Source organism: Semicossyphus pulcher, unplaced genomic scaffold, assembly GCF_022749685.1.
Source record: "Semicossyphus pulcher isolate SPU_LCO1_2020_fin unplaced genomic scaffold, fSemPul1.0.p SCAF_10, whole genome shotgun sequence".
NCBI classification, from domain to species: domain Eukaryota; kingdom Metazoa; phylum Chordata; class Actinopteri; order Labriformes; family Labridae; genus Semicossyphus; species Semicossyphus pulcher.
Window position 1 is genome coordinate 6,016,489 of NW_027211604.1, and position 24,357 is coordinate 6,040,845.

At 43.1% G+C, this 24,357-nt stretch overlaps 1 protein-coding gene across 1 annotated transcript in view; it reads left to right on the forward strand.

Moving 5' to 3' along the window:
* LOC138594101 (LHFPL tetraspan subfamily member 7 protein) overlaps positions 1–24,357 on the forward strand; it is a 135,377-nt gene that overhangs the window by 34,683 nt on the left and 76,337 nt on the right. The window contains exon 2 of the mRNA XM_069665158.1: positions 9,239–9,377. Coding sequence (XP_069521259.1) covers positions 9,239–9,377 — 139 coding nt within the window. The remainder of the gene's footprint in view (positions 1–9,238; positions 9,378–24,357) is intronic.

The window sequence follows — 24,357 nt, forward strand, 5'->3', positions numbered from 1 at the left end:
GCAATATATCACAATTTTGTGACAACCTGGAACTAATTTAAGTCATTTATTCCCATTTCTAAGACAATTACTGTTCAACAAGAACTTCAGAAGAAGATTTGTGCTTCAGCGTGTCATCACTGCTGCTATTAACACAAATCCATCTCACAAAGTATCAACCATCCACCAACCCTGCCTTTACACATTTACCAACAAGTGTTTTTTTATAGGCCTTAATGCATTGTTTCGTACAACCTCAAAATGTTATGATCCGTAACAGAAATCCCGCCCTAAACGTACACGTGCTTGTTAGCTAACATAGAGTATGTTGGCCCCTGTGTGTGTGTGTGTGTGTGTGTGTGTGTGTGCATGTGTGTGTTCCCATGTTCTCCTAAGTGCTCCTGAATGTCACATCCTATCTGCGGCCTGTCCCCGAGGCACAAATGGACACTCCATCCACTTGTCAGGTGATTAATCTCTGCTCCCCTCTCTCCCTCATCTCCTCTCCATCTCCTATTCACTCTGTACACACAGCATCGTCGACCATTCACAGGACCGTCACACTCACCATACACACACTTATCCCTCTCACGGTCTCCTCCCAGTGAGGATCAATGAGGGAGACGGATGTATTATTCAGCGCATTCATTTAGAGGTGGGGGGTGTCCTTTTTGTGTTAGCGCTCTGGCAGGATTATTAGGGATCGCTCTGAGAGATGATGAAGTAACACGACAGGCAGAGAGAGGTAAAGTGGAGGGGAAGGGAAGCGGTTTACAGGGAGTGGACTGGACGTGAAATCTCAGCTGATACCTTGTGAGCTGGAGCCCCTCTGCTGGATCAGAGATGTCCTGTGAAGTTGTGTTACGCTGCTAATGGGCTTCTAGAGGCAGAACATGTCCAGGCGGATGCTTCACTGTGACCGCTGGGCTCCCACGCTGCTGAATGCTGATGAGTAATGGGAGGGCTGAGGCGGCTCACAGAGGATGAGTCAGCAGTCTCCTGTTGATGGCATACCTGTACGCTTTAATAGGGCTGTCCCTGGAAAAGAGTCGGGCTCACACTTAGGGAGATTTGGGCTGATTCATACCTGATTCCCAGAATCTTGTTAGGGCCCTCTGTCAGTGCTGATCCTGGGTCTAGATTATCTGTTAATTCAAGGGGTTTACAGATCAAATTTTTCAGCTCCTGAACTGCTCGCAACCTCATTGGGGGACTGTCCCAGTATTATCAATACTGAATTATTACATCAGTACTTTCACAGTGCGACAACTATAGCCAATAAGAGAGAAGGAAACGGTGCTGCTGATGGTGATTCTAAAGGGGAAAAGTTCTCACCCCTGTGGCTAATGTTAGCTAACATGCTACTGCTAGCTAAAAAACAAAGTTACGATCTCACTTTAAGGTCTCGCTGAAGAAAGACAACCCATTTTGACCACTTCTGTCAAATGTTTTCTCATTCAGACATTTTCTCTCACAGCAAAGCATGACTACAGCAGGTTGTAATCAGTCTCCCATTTTGTTTACATCTGCTTCCCGTGAGATCACGTGGGGAGCTACGTTACTCACTCAGGCACACCTAACTTCAAAGTTCTCCCTGTCTTGTAGTGTGTCCATGTTTGAGGTTGTAGTGGAGAACATATATGAAGTTTCTCCTTTTGTGCGTGATGACACCCAGTATTTGAATTGGTTAAGATTTTGAAACTCCTGTAGTCTAAGACAGACAAGCCTTAGTCGACCATATTAAAAAGCCTCACACTCCATCCAAGTGATGCATCTTAAATGTTGTTTGTTTGTCTCTTAGAACCTCTGTAACATCATCTGTAATGTTACCAGCCGAGCTAACCCTTTAATAAGGGTGTTATCTGGCCAGTTTGTTATAGGAAGAAAGTTACTTCTGTGAGTGAGAAACCAAAGACTATTCTTCACTAGTTCGTTAGCTAGTTAGCAGCTACTGGTGGGGTAAAGCCAACTGATTGAGTCTAAAGTTGGAAGTTGCTAGTTGCAGTCTTTAGAATGTTCCGGAAAACTGCCAGCTCCACACTGCCCAGACATGAGCTGACAGGACAGACTTTTGTTGCCTACTTTTTCTTTTAACTTAACTTAACTGATTTAAGTTTTTGCTTTATTTTACTTGACCGAAGGTCGTGCGTACTGATGGTCCACACGCGAGTATAGGCCAGTTGTCAAGGGAACACGTTCTCAGAATGTTGCGGTTTGTTGTGAAAAGGCGCATATTGGTCCAACTTCTCACAACTCCACCAAACCCAACTGGATATGTTAAACTTGAATAACTCCATCCGACAAACACAGACTGTTGGCGCACACTGACCCAACAGTCAGCGTTGGTTGGGGTTGGTCGGCGTTTGTCTGGGCAGTGAGCAGCCACCGTAAAGTAACCAGAGGTCTTCCAACCATGGTTTGGCGTGGGCCTCTTAGATTGATATTTTAATATTTGTTATTATTGTGGTTTTGTATTTCTCTGTAATTCAGCACAGTTTAAATAATGTAACTCATACCACTTTTTCTCAGCCCTGGAACTTAAACCATTTTCTGATGCCACTAAAGAAATATTAGATAATTAGACTTACACCTTAAACATGCAACGACTGGCTGATTAATAGCTTGACATTCAACTTCTAGTCTAGTAGGAAAATCTTATTCAGTGGCAGCCCTACACAGAAAGAGTCATCGAGCACTATGGCCATCGAATCATGTCTGCTCATCTGTGGATCTGCCGTGTTCTTGCTTCACCTCTTGTCCTCCATAAAGGCAAAGCACTGGATTGTAAAGTGGTGTGGTTATTTCTGTCAAGGGCCGACGCTGAGCTCCAGCTGTCTCCTCTCCTCGGCTCCTCTGAAGAGGTGAATACCTCCATTTTCCACAGACCTGCTCTGAAACATTTGGCCGTTCAGTCCAGGCTTGGAAAGGCAAAGTGCGTTTAATGAGACATGCCTCGCCATATCCATCTTGTAACTCCCAATTGAGGAGACAATGAAATTTCATTGGCCCGTACAGTGTAATCCCCGACTTCCTTAATGTAATTGGAAGTCAAAGAGTCCCCGTCAGACCGTCCCTTTATTACACAAAGCAGCTGGATGGAGGTTTTTTGTATTAGTGCGGTTATTGGTCTCCAAGAGGGTCAGGATGTGGACCATTTATTGAGGAAACCAATAACATTTCTTTATGATGGAGCCAGGTCGTCTTACATGTGTATCACGGCCTTTAGCTCCTTTTTTATCAGCATCGTAACACTTGTATGGATGTATTAAAGGCTGCTCCAGGCCAGTTTCTAATACAGTGGGATTTAGTGGCGCTCAGGGGTCAAGTCTGACAGGTATTGTCAATATTAATTACAGTGGTGATGTATAGGTTGTGTCTTTGTGCCTCTGAATACCTTAAGTCTCAATATCCTGAGATGATTACTTTTCAAATCAAGTTTTCCGACTGCCGAAAAGCTAAAGACAAAGAGATTAAGAAACGTCTGTCTCATTCTGTCTGCCAAATTAAAACTTTTATTTCCCTCCTCAATTTTCCACTCTTTCAATCCCCCGCTTTCTCTCCGTCTGCAGCTGTTGCAGCGGCTCGACCGGTTATTAACACATAATTACAATCTATTTAGGAAGCATCACTGAGAGGGCCAGTGCTGTTAGCGGCTCATTTTCTCCTAAATTAACTTGTGCTCAGAGCGACGAGGAAAAAGGCTTCCGAAATGTTTCTGTATTGTCTGTGAGTAAAAGTGGTAATGATTATGAGTTTGTTTCTCCAGAACACAGAACACATTGTCGGGAGTTGATTAATTGGGGCAGCAATAATTGAAATGTTGGTTGGTTGCTGTAAAAATAGCCGCGTAGCGCTCTGATAGCCTTTGTTAGTCTCTGGGGCTGTGTTTAAATGGCACACAAAATGTCATGTGTATAAATCTATTAGTGTTTGCAGATAATTAAGTGACTGGAAAATGGACAGAATACAGAAAAGCTGGATTTACAGCTTATATGTGGAAATACTTAGATTTATAACCATTACATCAGTGTTTTTCCCTAAAACAGTCATGTATTTTTTTTCCAGTCATCGTTATCGGACTTAATTCAGCCGACTACAACATTAGAGAGTGTCTTTTATTGTTGAGCGAGAGCATACCTTCTATAAACGAACATGGCTCTCCTCCCCCTGTCAAGCTCCTCTCCTATATGAGATATGATGTACCTTTAATGTGTCATAGTGAATCGGGAACAGCAGGGCGGGAGGTATAGGCTGCACACTGTGAGCCCACGAGGCATGCCAACATCCAGCAGCAGAGAGAGAGGAGACATTCCTCTGCATACATGAATATCATTTCAGGGGGGAGAGGGAGAAGAACAAAGACCCCTGAAGTTAATGACTTCTCTGTATCTTCAAGTGTGCTGCTGCATCTCCTCTGTCCCTTTGTAGAGGTTCAAAACAAGAAAAACAAGTAGCTTGTGTCAGGAGAAGCTAGCAGAGATAAGGGCTCTTAGTGGCAACATGTTTTTTTCTTTCTTTTTTTACTTGTTATGTCCTTGCTTTAGTTAATTAAAATGGCAATAGAAATTATTTCTGTATTAACACTGGATAAAGAAATATATACTAACATGACTACTTGTATTAGAAGGAGGCATATACTGATAGGCGCTGAAAGTTACCACCCAACTGCAGCTTTTCTCAGTTCAAGGGAGCCTATAGCATCTTTAAGCTAGTTTGAGCTTATTGGCTTTACTCTTAACACTCTCATAGTGTTTTTTTGTTGCTGCTGTTTAAAAAAGCTGTGGATTAAAAGTCTAGTATTTTACAGCAGTTATACTATGCTAACAACTAGCTTGTGAACATAGTAGTACATAGTTGGTGAGGACGCTTAAAGTAATAGATATCAGACTTAGATTTATCATGTAGCCAAACACACAACTACAAATGTATGCTAATGTTAATACAGTGTCTACCGTACACGTTAGTAACACTAAACCACTAAAAGACTAAACACTTTAGCCACTCTGTAATCCACTAAAAACCTATAATCAGGTACTTCCGAGTTATTGAGAAAACAAATAAGTTTGGAAAAAAAGGACAAAACTGAAACGGTGGAGCCCTTGGAAGCTAACGACGAAAACACGCTGGACCCAACACTGGACGATGGTGGTGCTATGCTAGCTAGCGACGCGGACAGCGGACAAGAACAGAACGTGACAAGTGCAGATATCATGAAAGCTATAAAGTCCCTCAAACAGGATTTTCATGAGGAGATTGATGGGGTACTAACAGCCATCAAGGCCAATATAAGAGAGTGCACTGGCTGCATGAATGAGGCTGAGGAACACATTTGTTTCTCGGAAAATACTATCAACAATCTGCAAGCTAAAGTAATGGACATGGAGGCCAAACTAAAACTCACCAATGATCTTGAGCTCCAGAGCAGGCGAAACAACTTGAGAATAACAGATATACCAGAAAAGGAAGAGGGGACAAACTGTTGTGCTTTTATGGAAAAATGAAAAAAAAGTGAACACTGACTTTCATTGTTAAGTTTCTCGATGACAGACATAAAAGTTTGCTATATCATAATATCAAGTATCAAATATTGCAAGCTTTATTTACATAAAGCTTATGTTTATGAACATATACTTTCGGATTACCTTTAACCCTGAATAAAGCTGAGATTCGTACTTTCAGTCAAGGGTTGGCCTACCTTACAGGTGTATCCACTTGTATTTATTTCGGAGTGTACCGGGCCCCATAATGCGTTGTGTTTTCAATTTAAGTGGAGAAAAAAAAAGTTATTTGCTTTGTTGATAATTATATGAATTTATTCCATAATAACTGTTGAATTGTTGTAGCCTATTGTTAGAAGAAACTGAAGTGTCTCTCTTTGTGTCTGACAAAGTGCTGTCAGTAAATGTTTTAGATTACTGGAACGATTTCTTTTTGCCACCATAGCTACTCCAATTTTTTATGTGGAGTTGTGTTAGTCATTGTTGTTCAGCTAAGAAAAATAGTAACTCAGAGACAAATACCCGCTGAAAAAAACGGATTCTTGTCTATCTTTTTGTCTCTAAGGGCTTTACCATCTGGAAATTATGTGTTACCCAACATAGGCACATTCAGCAGAGTAGGCATGAAGCAACAACAATCTGTAAAATTTCATTGAGGAGAAACAGAATTACAAAATGACATAGACAGAGTGCAAGCAACACAAATGTGGGAAACCAAAGTTTGCAGGTTTTGAATTCAGTTTTCTGAAAGAGGGAAAGTCAGTAGTTACAAGTTAAACACACTTGCATGGTATGTATCAATACGGCTAGCGGCAATAAAGGGGAATTTCTCACACCAAGCTAAGCGGTAGAGAGGTAGCGAGCCGCTGCAGTGAGGAGTGACGCATATGCACGCCAGGTAGAGTGGTTTGCGCATGCTTGCTGCTGCCTCCAGTTGGGTTGCCAGGTCTTATGACACATATCCCACATAGAGGTTGAGAAAACACGTTTGATTGGTAGTCGAAATTACAAATCGGGAGTGTTGGCAGGACTGTATTAGTTTTGCAGGTATGTAGTCGTAAGCCAGGGTAAGTCCAATTAAAAATGTGACCTGCACCAAATTTAGTATGCTTCATTCTCTGGGGACCATGAATACATAATTTCTATAAATGTTTAATACGCATATATAACTATCAATTTCTTAATGCATCCGTCTGCTCCCTCCTGGCTAAGGTTGAAGCTTCCATTAGTTAAAGTCCCAGCAGCCATCACAAGATAGAAACTGTGATCAAACAATGTTCTGGTGGACGACTGAGAAATGATCGCTGTCTTGAATAATGATGACATTTCAGACATAAATTAGATCAAATTAAAGTTCTTCAAAATGATATGCAATAAAATTACTTTCTGAAAGGGGGTTGTTCTTATTCTGCTCTTCCATTGCTTGATTGCTATGGTCAAGGTGCCCTTGAGCAAGGCCCTTAGCACCTGCTAGTTCCCAAGGTGCTGATCTGTAACCCAGATGTGACTGTGTGTAAGTGCCCTGCTTATGTATAAGGGCTCTTTGTGAGGAAGAACATACACACTTACACATTCAACAAACCTGGAGAAATAAAGGTCAAAAGAATAATCATAATCATTGCCACCAACATCACAGCACTTAAATATCTCCCCCAGCTCCCCTCTCTGCTTTTCTGCCAAACTCCCACAACAAGCTAATTAAATTTTCTGTCAGGCATGGAAATCACTTCTGCTTTCATCCTTCCTCCATTCATGTCAGTCACATCAGGGACATGCGTAATGACACGTGTTTCAGGGCTGTAATTCCCCGGTGCATGTTAGACATTTCTCTCCCATCGCCCCCGCCTGCATGCTAAGCACTGGTGTGTGGCTGTTTTCTGACTGCGTTAATGCGTGTTGCACTTGTCCAAGACGGGCACGTTTTTTAATGTGTCCAGGAGGATGTGTGGCAGCTTTATTGGAGCTGGTGAGTCAAGTTCAATTGTCACATATAATCATAGGGTGCAGTCATGATGACATGTGTGTCAGCAAGCTCCTTCTATCATGCAATAAAATAATAAGTGAAGGGGCAGTCTTAGGCAGTGTCCTCATTAAAGATTCTAGTGGCCTGATGGTAGGAGCTCCTCATAGTACCTTCCTTCCTCCAGTTCAGGGACAACAGCAGGGTACTCAGAACGCTGCCCTGGGGTTCTCCAGTGTTAAGAAGGTTATGAACATCAAACAGCACCAAGAAGACAGAAAGGTTGTTGGAAACAAACCAACTCCAGTAGCCACAGACACTCCCTCAGGGCTACAATACATTACGTCTTCACAGTAAGTCTTGACAGTATGACTGCCAGGCATCTAGGAATGCAAACTTTTCTCATTAAGGACTCTTGTTGCCTGATGGAAAAAGCTCTTCCTGGTACCTTCCTCACTTCAGCAGCAGAAAGAAAGGCCAGTATCTTTGCAGTTAGGATCCTTGATGATGCTCTTAACCTTTTTCTTGCAGCACCTGGCGAAAATACAGCCTTTTATACTGTGTGTCCAACCAAACGATCTTCTCTGTGAAGGTCCTTGCAGTCCTATTTGGTGCTGTTTCTTTCCCATGCAGCATTGTTACCTGTACAGACACTCTTGGTGCTATAGGAATAGAGATGGGTAACAATGACTGATACTTAACTGGCCATTGGCCATAGCAATCATGCAATAGAATTGGTACATCATGAAATACTTAAAACCATCGACCATGCCCACAAAGGACCCATAGTTCCTTTCCGTCTTCTTTCCAAAGTCCACAATCAGTTTCTCAGTGTTGCTAGTTTCACAACGATTCTTCACAGGAAGCGATGCTAACGAGGGAACAAGAGAACATCATATAGTTTCAGATTTTTCTCCAATTAAGACATCCTAGATATCCAGGTTCTCTTCTTTCTTCAGGTAGGCCTTGTTATCTTATCAGACTCATCATAGCTGTGTTGTCTGCAAACTTGATGTTGGAGACAAAAGTGGCTACATAGTTGTGTTTGTTCAGGGACAATAGCAGGGGACCCAGATCGCTGCCCTGGGGTGCTCCAGTGTTGACGGATGAGGGAGGAAAAGGTGTTTCCGCCCCTGCCAATTGTGAGATTATGAAGATCAAACAGCACCAAGAAGACAGAAAGCAGCAACAACCACAGACACTCCCTCAGGGCTAATGTACAGATTGCTGCCAGTCATCTAGGAATGCAAACTTTCCCAGGAGACACACTGAAGTGAAGCCAGTCAAAACACAGACAGGACCTTTTGTGAATCACCCAACTTCCTCATAACAAATGTACCAGTTCGGATAAATTCATACAGTCATGGCTTATCATAAAAAAAGTTGTGAATGAATCTGTAGTTTGTGTGTATGTGTGTGTGTGTGTGTGTGTGTGTGTGCTTCCTGACTCTGTTTGGCCCCTGTGTGTGTGATTAAGCGCAGATGTAATTAATAGGGACAGTTCCCTGTTGTTTGGCCATGGAGTGCTGTTTTCCAGCTGGGAGAGCCATTAACCTGTGAGGAGGATTCAATTTGAGGTTACACAATCTGACCAGACCGACACGCAGACACTTGGGCTTTGGGGTGTGTTTTCAAACGTAGTAATGAATCATAATTCTTGGATGGTAATGTAAACATGCTCAAATTAGTTTGTGGCTACGTGACAGAACAAGCAGCAGAATTTCCTTCCTGTTTTGAATATTTGCAGCTTGTGGGCTCTCTTTGATGTGAGTGAAAACTCGTCTCTGTTTGTGTTCCTCAGACCAGTGCGGTGCTGTGTTCAGGAGGCTGTGCTCTGCTGGCTGTCAGCTCCCTGTTGGCCATCATCACCATCTTCCTGCCCAGTGGAGGATGTGAGAGGAGGATCTGCACGCTGGCCGGATACATGCAGATGGCTGCAGGTCGGTACAGAAGTGACAACAAACATACCCAAAGCAGCACACTCAAATCAGATACAGACAGAGCTAGACGACATCCATCTTAAATTCTTGACATTGTTAAGTGCTGCATTTGTGTAAAATCCATTATTTCAGCATTGTGTATTCTCCCTGTGCCTGTCGAGTTGAATATGTCCTTCACTTTCCCATCTTTCACCATTAGAGCCACTCAGCCACGAGCACTGATAGCGCTTCTATTACCAGAGCTGAAAAAAAGGAGCTGACTTTGTTGCCCATCAGTCACAAAAACAAAAAAAAAACAAAGGAAACAACTCGAGGACAGCTGCTGCTAGGCAACCGCAGTCTGCATAGCACTTGTAGGGGTGAACCGGCGAGGACAGATTTAGAGCGAGCTGTAAAAAGACAATTATGCCTCCTTAACACAGGCCGTTGGTTCAGGGCTACATGTGACTTATCAGGTCGTCTCTTTCACTCAAATATGGGAGTAGACTCATAAACAAAGTGCGGTCATGTCAGCGCCTAGGCTTTAAAATCCCCACAATAAAACACAGCTCATGTCACTGCTCAGCACAGGCGCTCAGACTGTCACCTTGTGCCGAACATTTCAATGGCAGTGGATGTTTTTTTACAGCGACGTGTTTTCTCATGTGTTGAACCTTCACATTTGCAACTGTAATATATATAGTCATATTTGCACTGTTTATGATAATGCAACATTATGTAGTGTACAAACTCTTGCTAGTAGACTTTGTGATCAGATATCCCTTTAACTCACAAACTTTTTAAATGACATATTTTGGCGACTTAAAGGAGAAGTTCGGTATTTTTAAACCAGGGCCCCATTTGTGTGCGGACTAGGGCAACTGCGCCTGATTAAAGTACATCCACTAAAAGTGCTCGTTTTAGCCACTGACAGGCTCAGATTGTTACCCCAGGTGTCCGACAACATTATGGAAATGATCCCTTTCTTTTAAGAGTAAGATCCTTTTTGTGTAACCAGAAACAGTGACATTTCTTGGTAAAGAAATTAGATGCATGTAAATATGTTACTACTGACTCGATAGATAGTTGCCTTTCAAGTCCCTTTGGTCTTAGCCTCCTCCTCCAGTTTATTTTGGGCACATGAAAGAATGCAGCACAGCCCTGTTGATCAGAAGGGGGGAATCCTCCGACGTGGTTACACAGCGCTGTGTAGTGTCCGAGGTGTCATCCCTGGACATGCTTCATCTTCATGGTCGAAATCAGGTAAATATTCAGCCATGGCTTTTGAAATACAAAATTTCAAGCTAGCTAAGTTTCAACAAGTTGCCACTAAACGATGGAAGAGACGTGTTTTGTTTTCGACCGTAATTTCACGAAGGAGAAACGTAGCACAAAGTGGGCGGGGCCTATGCAGATTCAGGATGAGGGGGAAGGAGGAGATGCCTTGGGATGCCTTCAAGCAGAGCATTTTATTTGTCTTTAAACATGAGCTGGTCTTTAAGACTGGCCTTCCACTACCGACCAGTGGATAATATCTCTGTGAAAGAGGCCCCTGATGGTGCTGAGCAGTACATCTAAAAGATATATATGCTGCTGCGATGCATACTAGTGTGTTTCTCTTCCTTTCTACCTTTTCTCCCTCTTCGAACATTTCTGATGCTTTTTTGATGAAGTCTCTCTGCTCTTCAGGGTGACTGATCCACAAACCCTTAATCGCTATTTTGTCTCCTCTCATTTGTTTAGCGGCAGCAGCAATTACGTAGCCTCTATCCTTGAGAATATTGAGTAGCTAATTTAAATCCCTGCATGTGGCATTTAAATAAGCGTAATTAGAGGCTGGATTCATTGGGCAGGTTAAATCTTTAGTGACAAACCTGGAGCTTTCACAGGGCTGGTTAATGGTGTGTTTAAAGTGGCGCTTGTTGCCAACAGCCAAACTCTAGTACTTCTCTGTCTGACTCCAGAATCAGATCAATGCTGCGCGGAGAGGATGAGAAGGAGTCTGTGGCGAAGCAAGTGTACTGAGCCTCTTGTGAGTCTGTGTGTGTTCACTCATTCTGTGAAACTGAGAGTGTGTGCGTCTTTCATGGTGACATTTTTGCTAAATGACAATGTGGAGCGAGGAGCCGGGCCTTTGTTCAGTTTCCAGGTCGACTCTTGTCTCGATATACGGAGGTTTCACAGAGAGCCACAAAGCCCCGAGGAGGGCAGATCAGAGGAGTGTTTGTTTTCCCAGCATTGTAAGGATGTGTGTGAGTGTGTGCGTGTGTGCTACCAAGTGAGGCTGATAAACTGAAACAACTAGATTAAGAACAATGGTTTCTTTGTGGCGTGCATGTAATCAGTGTTGCTTTTGAGGCCTGTTTTTCCCTTTGCAGATAGAAGTGATGTCTGTATTAATCACCATGCTTTCCACATTATCTCTGAACTACAAAACATGTCAGTGTGTGTGTGTGTGTGTGTTATTAATCTGAAAGTCATTACAAGGACACAAGTAGAAAGAGATATCCAGTTTATCAGAATAATGTAAATATGTTTGGATAGAGGTAAAGATGAGGGTGGATTTTGAATCAGTGCACAATATTGGGGAAAAGTGAGTCCCGATAAAACAAAACCCTCCTCCTACTTTAATCACATGAAGTTCAGCGACTCTGACGCCTGCATGAAAAAGTAGAGAGAGTTCAAGTGAAGCGACTTGTTTCTTTATAAAATAAATACAAATAGCATTTTTAATAGTGTTCAAATATATGTGTATTGACGTGACCAGCCCGGTGGTGGTAACTGCTCCTACTAACTCCTACTTCCAGCCATCACACACACAACCTCACGCTGTGTGTGTGCGCTGTAGGTGTAGCCGCTAACAGTAAAAAAAAATCTACGGCACGTCTGCTCTGTGAACGGCCCGTTTATGTAGCCACAACATCAACCAGCACCGGGACGAGTTTGCCTCTATAACGGAAATACACTCACTTATAAGCCACCTCGCGTAGCGGAGGGTCTGCCACGATCATCCCGCCGATTCATGGCCGCTGAGTCGCGTGCTTGTTTACTGTTTACATACAGCTGACAAACAAGACTCTGCTGCAGAGCAGTCAGTTCACTCTGAGTTCACACTAATTTCATATCAGACTGACTTTTGCTGTAGATTAGTGATGGAAAACGAAAAACTGGCGAGTTTCCGTTTTGCAGCGAGGCCCAAACAAAAAAGTAGCAGTTTGACCTGCTTGACTGTCGCAAGTCGATGTGACTATTGCACATGCGAAAATAGCAATTGCAATGGTTAAACGATAAATCATTCAGCCCTAGTTTATAGTTAGGTGTGTTATAACTTAACCCAACAGCAGCACCAAGGCTACATTACATCCTGAAGGATCGGACAACACTGGTTACTGACTGAGGATCCCCTCTGGACATGTAGAAATACTCTGCTTTGAATAATCATTTGTGTCTGATAAACTTTATTCACAAAAAAGTTAAATCGACTAGTTGGAAATCATTAAAATCACATGAAAAACCTATAATCTTTGAACAGTCATTTACTGTTTATGGCACAAGTGTAAAGAGGTTCAAAGAGTTTTACCCATTCACACTTGTATAAGGTGCTTATTGAACCATCGGCCCCCACAGCCTCCAAACAAGTTCCGTATTCCACGCACATGAATGCTGCAGATGTAACTCATACAAACTGTAAGTGACAAGTGGTGGCTTTTAGTAACTGCAGAAATAGAGCAAGACTTTCCCCTGTTCATGTCTGACCTCTGACCTTATAACCAATATGTCTGACTGACAAATATAAACACCAGCAGTCTGCACTCATAACCAAGTCAGCATCACCCAGAGGCTGAATCATTTTCTCCTCTAAACTGCTGTCACATACATCCCACCTCCACAGCACTTACTGTTTCCATTTACAGCCACATCTGCTGTATCACCGACACTGTTACTCAGCTGGAAGGTTAAAGGAACAACCCATCAATGTTTGTGCATTCATGTCAACCATTCTGTCACGTCTCCTCTCTAAACCTACACACCCGGGGGCTGGTTTGAACCAGGAAAACCCTTTTTTCTAGGTAAACCTGCCTCGCTCTTTCTCAGCAGCGTACTCCCGTGGGTGACGTCCAGAATTAGACGTGAACTTGTTAACCCTCCTCTGGTTCGGCTCGGCGCTCCATGCAGCGGCTCAGCCGTCGAGCTTGTGCCTCCATCAATGTTTTACGCCCTGAGAGAGAGACGGAGGGAGGCAGAACATTTGTGTGTGCTGAGGCAGGGAGCTTTTTCTCCTGTCATGCATATTTCATCTGCCTGTTCTTCTTAGTGGTCGGGATCCGTCGGATTGGACGGCTCTTTTGCTCGGGCCTTGTGTGTGTGCGGAGAGAGAGACATGCACACTTTGCATGATAATGAAATACATGCAAACGTAAATACGGTCTGATTTAATGCACGTTGACGATGCAAGCGTCACACTGTACTTCACCCTTTTCTGCAGATATTTTAGTGTTTTTTTTCTCATATCCACTCGCTGATAGAAGCAGCTGAGCGCTACGTCTGGGTTTCGTCGTGGTACATCGCTCTCGCCGTGCAGTTATCTGTTCAGGGCTGCAGACATGTCACACTCGGCTGAGTGTACAAATGCTCGCTGCACATACATGCTCAATTTCAGCTGATCTCCTGCAGGGTTACAGCCGTATTAAGCATACGGAGATAATGTACATTATGTGCTCACATGAGAATGTGCAGCAGAGTTTATTTGCTGTGTTATCTGCCTGTTGTCTTTGCTTTGTATTGATCAGTCTGCCTGTGAGCTCTATTTAAAAGAGCAGTTTGTGTGAACATGTTTCTGTGGGAGTTGCCTGGGTCGAGGACTTGAAAGAGAAGCGCCTGCAGCTGTGTTCTCTGCTCCTAAAAGAAATATGAACCAGTGTTTTTTATTCTGAACTGTTCAGTCGGAGTTGTTTGTGGTTTTATTGTAACATGGCGATAAAAAGTGAAGTTAGATCTGTGTTTACTTTGGGCTGAATTCAGCTGCATGGTTTTGGTGCCGGTTTTTCAAAAAGATATTTGAAGCCAAATTGTCCAGGGGTGATTTTCTCATAACGAGGCATTCAGAAATATTTCATGTGTTGGAGTATGAAGATTGTCTTGTTTTTTTCCCAAAATGCATCACAGAGCTGCGAGCACGGCTGTAGTCTCCAGGTCAGAGGTTAAATCCACTCGAAGCCCAAATCCACGACAGCTTTAAGCGCCTTAAGTACATCATAGTAAGAATCTAAAAAGTGTTAGAAATGTGTTTCTGTGAACTTTCATATTTGGTTTAAGTTGTGCATTTATGCTCAGAAATATTACCAATATTACGCATTTAATTCAACAATCCAATCATAAGCATTCACAGCACTTTCCGCAGCAGCCTCTGCCATCAGTGTGTGAATGTGTGAATGTGACATGTAGTGTACAAGCAGCCTTGAGTGGTCGCAAGAAAAGAGCTATATAAGTACAGTCCATTAAGGGCAGCACTGTACTTACTGTCACGTGCATCATTGCTGTCCAGATGAGCCAGGCAGATGTCAATCAAAATGTGATCCCCAATACCTCCACAGTCTTGAGAAATGGTCCATCCTTCCATCCATCCATTATCTATACTGCTTATCCTGTTAAGTGTCGCAAGGGGCTTTAGCCTATCCCAGCTGTCATCGGGCGAGAGGCGGGGTTACACCCTGAACTGATCACCAGTCAATCGCAGGGTTGAGACAGACAGAGACGGACAGACCTACAGGCAATTTAGAGTCACCAGTGAACCTAACCAGCGTGTCTATGGTCTGCGGGAGGAACCCGGGGTACCAGGAGGGAACCACTGCACCACCATGCAGCCCTAAACAGCAAAAGTTATTTGAAATAGGTTTTGAAATAGTTCTGAAGTTTTTATTTCCGCTGAATGACCCTCAGCTTTGATCATATTCCTGCATATTTACAATTTAAAGCCTCATTTCCAGAGGCTTAATAGGACATAAGGTAAAACTATTTAATAAGTCGAAGTAAGCTAAGTATTTCACAAAGATAATTTCCCCAGAAAACCATTATTTTCCCTTTTTTTAATCCTGCTTCAGTTTATAAAGAGAAGTATTTAATGCGCCGTGGAGGGCCAGCTTTGATTGCTCATGGGCACTTCTGAAAGGCGCCTCTTGTCTTACGTCCTCAGTAATAACTAACTTCTTCCTCTGATGTGTGCAGAGATCACGTCTCAGCCACGGGACTGTGTTTAAATCAAAAGCGTGACACTTCGGCTGCTCTTGGCACTGAGTGAACACGTTTCTGCAGCCGCAGCAGAATGAATGAAAACCGTCTCTGTGTAGGAATGTTATCACTCGCTCAGTGGACCAACTTCTGGCTGGAAAAGGTTTCTAATTTGCAGCTAAACTCGATCCAACCCCTGCTGTACGCTCTGAATATCTCCCTTTGATGCCTCCCTCTGAAACTATACCTTCTTATCTGCATCCCATCATCCTCCAGTGTTTTGAGCCCGACCCCTGGGCCACTCAGGGAAGGAAAGCCGGTGTGTGTTCCTGTGTGTTCCCGTCGCGCACACACATTCTGTCATCCAGTTTCATTGTGCTGATGCTGAGGAAGCCCGGCCTGCTGTGTCAGCGTTCCCCTGAGTAAAGCTTCTATGCAGATGTCCTCTGAAGCATGGTGATGAAAACAGGAAGTTACTTTGATCAAAGCACCTGCTGTGTTATTTCAGTGCTGCTCCAGCACATATGGTACCTGTGCCAGCTGTCAATCACCTCTCTGATACAGATGAATACATTTTTCATATCAAAGTGGCAGCCTGTGAGCAGAATGTCCCTCCAACGATTCAAATGCAGTTTTTCTTTCTTCTGTGTGTGTGGAAAGTTGATTGGACCACGAATCACGTCGCATTATTTTACTGAATCATTTTCCTGGAGAGAGTATGTAAGTAAAGCTTTATTTATGTCGCACAACGACTTAGCCTCTGGGAGCTTTGGGGGCTTTGGATGTAGCCAACAGTTATTCAGATAAGTGATAAATCATATCCGGGCCAAGGCTTCAGTTTGTGTGTGCTTACAGTCTGACATGAGATGCGAGAATCCAGTTGGAGTTTAGCATTTACAACGGGATTGCTGCACTTCTGTCTGTTCATAGAGAGTCTTTGTTAGATTACAGTTGATGGCTTCCTGTCTTGCAGTATGGCTAATGCGTACCACGTCTTTTGCTTTCCACACAAACTGTTCTGCCTGTCTCTGCTGCCTGCTAAAACACTAGTGGACTAGTGGAAACTATATGGACTTCAAATGGACATTGGAGCTGTAACATGTCCCTCTGCATTAATTGTTGTGTGTGTGCAGCTGGGTGAAGCTGTTGGCGGGGTATAAAAGGGGATCTTTACTCCGCCCACACTCTCTTTTCCCTCCATGATCCAGGAACCAGCAGTTTGGTGTGTTTTGTGTCATGATATACTTTTGATTTCTGTGAATAAATGTTGTTACTTTGCATTCAGACCGGCGTTGTGTCGCTCCATATGTTGCGGCCTCCGAGCCAGTCGTAGCAGGAGCACTTCCAACCCCTAAAAATTCACATGCATCTGTTTATATGTGAATGAACCATATACAAGACAGGGATCTACAAGAAGGCTCGTCTATATAGATGGGTTTTTATAAAACCTCTACAACAATGCAAAGATGGAGCAGATCTGACAGATTGACGGAGATGATTCCAGCCAGTGGGGACTAACGATGGATTAACATTTGAGCATGTGAGAGGAAGAGATATGGAGTGAGGAATGACGAGGCTGGAATTATAATGGGGTTAAAGTCATCCCGTGACGATCCAGGATAGGGCTGCACAATTAAAAGAATATTAATCCTGATCACGATTTTGGCTTCCCCACGATTACGTAATTGATGACAGGGATATTGACGTTTAAAATGCGTGCGCCACCCGCAGAAAACTGTGCTGCATATCAAATCAAGCGCTCTCTAATCTAACAGCCACTCCTCCAGGAGGCGATAGAGAGGTTTTGGCTTCACTATTGGGAGAGCTGGCATGTCATGTCATGAGCGCCTACCTTGCAGCGGGAGATTAGAGTGGAACAGTAAACAGAGACCGGTGTTTCAGTTCAATGAGTCATCATGTTAACTGGAGACTTTCAGCCGAATGTGTCTGCTGTTGTCGTGGATACAGCATCTGTTAAAAAACGGAAAGAGAGTAGCCGTGTCCCAATCCACAGGCTGCAGCCTTTGAAAGAGGCGGTCCACGGAGGATGCTCCATTCATAGCCTGTGTAGACGGTTAAAGCAGAACTGAAATGAGACAGTCTGGTCTACCCTTGCGTCACCAAATGCCGCTTCTGTCGCCTAGCAATGGGTAGCTAGCAGGCTAACTAGCTAGCATAACTAACGTCGCCTAAGTTAACCTTTTATTTGAAAGATTTCTTTCAAGGGCCCTTGGCCCTGTATCTCTAGCAAACGTTTATGTTTTAAAGTGTGTTCCTCGGCCTGGCCTTCGTGGCCCAGGAAACGGAGGAAGCATTTGTCAGCCCATCCAAAGGAGGCTTCGAATTGGGACAGCCCTTCGACGCGCTTCTGCGACGCAATCAGCCTTCAAATACGGCCTTCGAAGGCCTGCTAGGTCTGAAGGTCTTGTCAGTACCCCATCCGTCCCGGCTGCCCGATCCGTTCTGCGCATGCTCATACTTATTCCTGCCCGATTTGTACCTCACGTGTGAATGTTTGACAGCAGCAAGTCTTACAATATTAGACAAATACACTACACTGCAATACAAATAACAGTATGTGGCAGTTATTATCTGACATAAAAGCACAGAAGTTGCACAACTGCTTGTTTTATTAACATAGATTGTTAAAAGAACTCTGTATCATACATACTAATTAGCTAATTTGGGTAAAACTAGCTAATTTGACAGCCAACCCAATGACACAACTCTCTAATCTAATGTTACACGCCAATTCGACCGCCAGCACACAAACACAACTCTCTCGAGTCGAGCGATGCATGCGTGGAACAGATAGGGCAGCCGGGACAGATGGGGTACTGACAGTGCTGTTTGTGCAAACGTGTCATGAAGGCTACTAACGCTCAGTTGCGTTTTGTAATAAAACCCTTTGAATTATAAATGTTCCTTTATTTTCAAAAAGTGAAGTTTGAGATCAGCAGAGGCCTGATTTTTATGATATTTCTTAGCTGAAGACAAACTCGGTGACGTGAGGATAGAAGGTCATTCACTGGTCAAAGATGAAACCAACAGTCTCAGCTTTAGATTTGATATTTGAGTGAGAGTCTCAGGCTGAGTCTTAGAGAGCAAACATCACTGAAGCATTGTTTGATTATCTCTGCCATCTCTCAGCTCCTCCCCGCTGCCTCCGGGCTCAAACGCAGCCGCTGCTGTCCAGTTTTCCACTTTTCTGTGTGATGGGAGCATCTGCAGGTCAAGTTCTGTGTGTTGTTTGGACTTTTTCATTCTTCCTCCGCCTTTCAGCCGTCTGTCTTTTGCTTTAATAAGATGAGAATGTGCAGTAAATCCATGCTTCCCTTTCTGACCTGTCGCTCCTCCATCATCCACTCGATTCTCTTTCTCTTTCATCCTTTTAACTCCCTTTCTCGCAGCGTATTTCCTTCAAGCACGTCTTCATCACAATCAGCACCGCGCTCCTCTTTTTCTGCTTGTTTTCCGTCGATCACTGATATTTCATTCTGTTTCATCAGCCGACTGGAGGCTCTCTCACACCTTTTAAAGTAACTTCTCCCTGGCAGAACTTGTTCAATCCCGCCGATCAAGGACAGAGAAGTCGATTCCTAACTTCTTAGCACAAACGCCCGCTCTGTTTGTGCGTGCGTGTGACCCAGTTTAGACGCGGTGCGATGCTGACATCGTGACCTCTTCACCCGTGACTCACCGTGCGCTGACGATAGACATTAATCACACGTGTCAGTCACAGCATTCGCGTGTATGAATGTCACTTCCCATTTGATCAGAGCTGCCACGTCTCACCGTCTCTGCCTCCTGCAAACACAGAAATCTGAGCATTTTCTTTTTGTTTGTGCTCCGTTCGAGCTAATCTCATTAATCAAACAAAGCAGGAGCAGATTTACACAGAAATCATTCATAATTACTGGAGAAACAACAGATTTTGCTGCACGTTTGTTTGATTCATTTATTAGCTGCTGTATAACACGACTCTCGTCTTGTAAATGTCCCTAAAAGGATAAACTACACTCCTAATACCTTGTGAATCGAAGCCTGTGTGTGTTTGTGTTTTCTGAGCTCCCTCATTGGTCAGATCTGATGTCTGCTGTAATTATGAGCTCCCCTCTCTCGCTCTCTGTTACGCTACCCACAAAAACCACAGTAATTGGTCCAACAGTCACTTAGAGTCTCATTGTAATTAAGAATGAACTTTCATCCCGTCTCATTCATCCGTCTTCTTTTCATTTACTGGAGAGCCCTCCTATAGAACGCCTGAGATCAACACTTTTTTCATCCATCTTTAATGCTCCCTTTGAGAGCTGAGCCCGAGCTTTGATATTTTCTTATTCATCAAAGGAATTAAGGGAAAATATCAGAGATTTTCCTCTAATATTAATGTTCTTTAAAGCAATAATTAACCTTCCTTATCTTCCGTATGTGCTGGAAACTCTTTGATAATCTCAGCACAGCAGGAGAGGCTGGACCGGGCTCAGTTCTCTCACTCCGGTCAGACGGAGAAGAACCGTCTCAGAGTCCAAAACATGTCCGACTGTTTCTTATTCCTTCCTTGTCTCGCTTCTCTTCCTGCTCCTTCGTCATCCTGCCATGAAAGCTCCCGCACATACGCACTCGCGTTCACACACAAACACACTCAGAGTGTAGTGGCTATGCATATTACATGAGTCCTCCACCTCTGAGGGCCTCGCTGCCTTTTTTCATTTTGCAACTTTGAGCAGAGATGATGAGGTGGAAGCTGGATCCTGCACTTAAGAGCGATTTCCCGACTTTACTGCAGAAACCAGAAGCGGCTGTTTATGGGAAACATTTGAATTAAAGCAGTTGTGCTGCAATTAAACTATCAATATATAATTCAGTACTATCTTTATCATGGACTAAGAAATAAGGGGGATCTATTGGCTGTTGTTGTGCAACTGTTTCTCTGTTATAAGACCAAGTGTTTGGCGGATGTTACACGATTTAGCCAAAATGTTTTGCACTTGTCAAATATGGGTTAAAGAGGGGGTATTAAGCTGTTTAACATTTTAAGACATATATATAATGTTACAATGTTGGATGTCCAGACTAAACGTTGGTGAAGTTTTGAATCTGTAGCTCAAAGTATGTTGGAGTAATCCCCAGGCTTCTCAGCTCAGTCTGCAGGCTGCTGTGAACGCCAGGTTTCGTTTTGTGACCTCACAAAGTGCAGCCTCAGCAGGCTTCAGAGAGCTGGCCAATCAGGCAGGGTTTCTTAAAGGGAGAGAGCTGAGTCGTTTCAGGCAGAGGCTGTATGAGGGCCTGTGCGGAGCACCAGTGTGAGAAAAATGAGGAGGTTTTTTAGCTGTAAATTATGCTAAGCTACTCCACAGGTATCACAGAGGGAAATATAAAGCTTGAAATTATCTAATTCTAGTCCTGTACTGGAGTGTACGGAAATAAGGAAAAGGAGGGAAGGAACAGAAGTAGCTTGAGCAGGTTTCCAAGGCTAGAGAGGATGGTTACCTCACCTGCAGGCTGCAAGCCCCTTGGCATAGTAGCCATTCCATCATTGGAAGCCCCAACAACACCTGGCTTAACTCCTGAGAACAGCATGTCCTCATATTGTTTTGTAGTTTGGTTTGCCTTTATTCAGGACAGGATGACATAAGAGGGAAAAAAAGGTCAAGGACCAGAGTCGAAACCAGGGCCGCTGAAGCTTCTATGCACGGGGCACCAACTGAGCTAAAGAAGCGCCCTGTAGTTCAGTTAAATAGGAATAGATAATGCTGATTTCCCTCGTGAGTTCATGAGTAGTATTTTTTTTTAGGTCAAGTTGAACGTCTCAACACACAGCTGTCTCTCCACGTGTCGACTGAACTCCCTCAGCTCCCTCCGACGCAGACGTCCCCACACCTGAGGCTCATTTTGTTGTTTAAGGAGATTACAGAAATGGCTGCACGTGCCCCTCAAAGATGTTACGTTTAAGGCCTCAGGACATACCAATAACGTCCTACCAAGACAGCTTAACAAACCCAACCCGGTTTCTCAATGGATACCAGTCCAAACTCCTTAGAAAACAATATTTGAAGTTAACATGGAATCTGTTTCTGCAAAGAGGAACAGGAAGCATCTGTGTTAATACTACGGTGTGTGCTCTGGATGTTTGACAAGCTATATCTACAAGGTCACTGGTTACAGTCACAGTAGCTGACTCAGGAATGGTCATACAACCTGTGCATGTGTGCGTGTGTCTCCCAGGAATTCCCACTCGTGCTGTTTGATGTGAACAACAGCCAGGATGACTCATTGTTGTGTCTGATGCTGTTGGATTGCTGCTGCTTTACTCCTCCACACAGGGCCCTCAGCCGTAAACACACACACAAACACACACACACACACACACACACACACACACACGCATACTTGGATGATTGTTTGTGTGCTCCTTTCAGTCTCATTTCTCTTATGTCGTTTTATCCTCTTCCCTCTCATGCAGTGATTGATCCTCGGCTCAGAGGCTCCTCTTGAGTGCGCAGTGATGAGTGAGAGCTGGTGCTGCGTTGTCGTGTTTTTGTTTGTGCCATCTGTGTTGTTTGGAATTAGTTTTTGTAGGCAATATGAAAGGTTGAGACCGCGGGTACCTGTCACACACACACACACACACACACACACACACACATGTACTGTGATTGATTAGTCAATGCTACTCAATTGCGATGGCTTTGCTCGTGTTTATGACTTTGTCATTTGCATGCAGTAAGTGAATGTGTTAGCTCTGCTAAGTGAATTAAAAATGCTGCATCAAAGATTGTGTTAAGGTGTGTACATGCATGTATACTGACCCTGTACATAAAACACATGTAAAACAGACAACAGGCTGGAGCTTTGTCTGGCTGCAATGTTGATATTTTCAGTTATACAGAAGCTTTGTCATGAAACTTGTGCTGTCAGCAGAATTTGACGATCAATCACTTCAGCAGCAACTCAAGAAGGAATCAAAGTCAAAAATGTTGGGTCAAGAAAAAGCTTGACTTTTAAAAAATATGCTTTGTTGCTGAGAGTGAGACGAGAAGATTGATACCCATATCATATCATCTCTGACTGTTGATGAAGCTCCGCCCACCAGGAGGATAGCTTAGCTTAGCATAAAAGCTGTGAACAGGGGAAAAACTACTTGTCTAGACCTGTATACCACAGCCACTAAAGCTATCTGTTTAATATGTTATATCTTATTTGTTTAAACTCTTCTAAAACCAAAGAGTAAAAATGGAAAAGTGTTGTTTTATCTGACACAACCAGGCTAGCTGTAAGGCTAGCTGTTAAGTTTGCTAACTGATGATTTTAGCTTCATGTTCACCCCTAAGAAAGAAGGTTGATTTTAATCTTCTCACCTTACACTGGGTAAGAAAGGAAAAACACGTATTTCCCAAAATTGGAACTTTAAACATACTCTACGTTAAGTGACAGAATATTGTGAGAAAGTTTTACAGTGAAAGGGTATTAGCTTAAATGTAGCACTTTCTGCTAGCATTGTGTACAATCCTTATAAAGAGTACTCAAAAAGAATCTGGTGTTTTGAACTAGCAGGGACTATTTTTGCAGTATGCACAGTTGCTGGTCCGCACAGATAAAAAGAACAGTAGCGATCCATGACGTGTTTGAGCTTTAAAGTGGCAGAGGCAGAGAGAGCGGGAGCAGTAGAGGGAATATTTTCTCTCAAGGACATCAGTGGCAGCAGGACGGCTGGAGAGGACTGTAAATTCACAGTCAGCTGGATAAAAGCAGATATCAGATATATTCAGTGAGTGTGTTGGAGAGCAGGTGTTCACAGTGACCTGCTGCTGATCTGAAAGTGAACAGAAGTAATAGTCCTTCATCCAGGAAGTTAAGTTCACATGTACTGCAGAAGAAGCAACACGACAAAGCTTTGATGTTTGTATTGAAGAAAGATGTTTGGAAAATATCCGCACAGACTGTTGTATATTACCTACAACATATAACTTAAACTATATTATGCTATGCTAATTTAGGCTATGGCAGACAAAAGTTGTCAATACTATACTGAACTGTTTAATGCTATACAAACTATGCTATGCTAGGCTATGCTTTACTAAGATATACAATACTGAACTTTGTTATGCTAAGCTATATTATACAATGTTATACTCCTTGATGCTACGCTATTCTAAACTACACTATGTTGAGTGTGTTATCCTATGTCAAGTTGTGCTATGCTAAGCAAGACTATACTGAACTACGCTATGCTATTTATACTATGCTATGCTTTAGCACAGTAAGCTAAATGATGCTATACTCTGCTATGCTAAACTACACTATACCACTATGTTATAGTGCTATTCAAACTATGCTAGTTTATACTACGCTATGCTTTAGCACAGTATGCTAAATGATGCTATATTCTGCTATGCTAAACTACACTATACCACTATGTTATACTATTCAAACTATGCTAGTTTATGCTATGCTATGCTAAAGTAGACTATTCTAATTTATGTAAAGCTATGCTATTTTATACAATGCTATACTAAGTATGCTATGCTATACTTTACTTTATTATTCTTTGCTAGGCTATGCTGTACTGAGCTATACTATACTATACTATACTATGCTATGTTATGTTACATTGTTATACGTTATTCTGCTCTAGCATGTTGTAGTTTGTTTTATAAACGTCTGAGAGATAATAAATACAGTGATGTGGATGATTAGAAGTAGAGCGTATCAGCTCTTATAATAGCAAGAAGAAGAAAGGGCTGATGGGTAATCTTTTGTCTGAAACACAGAG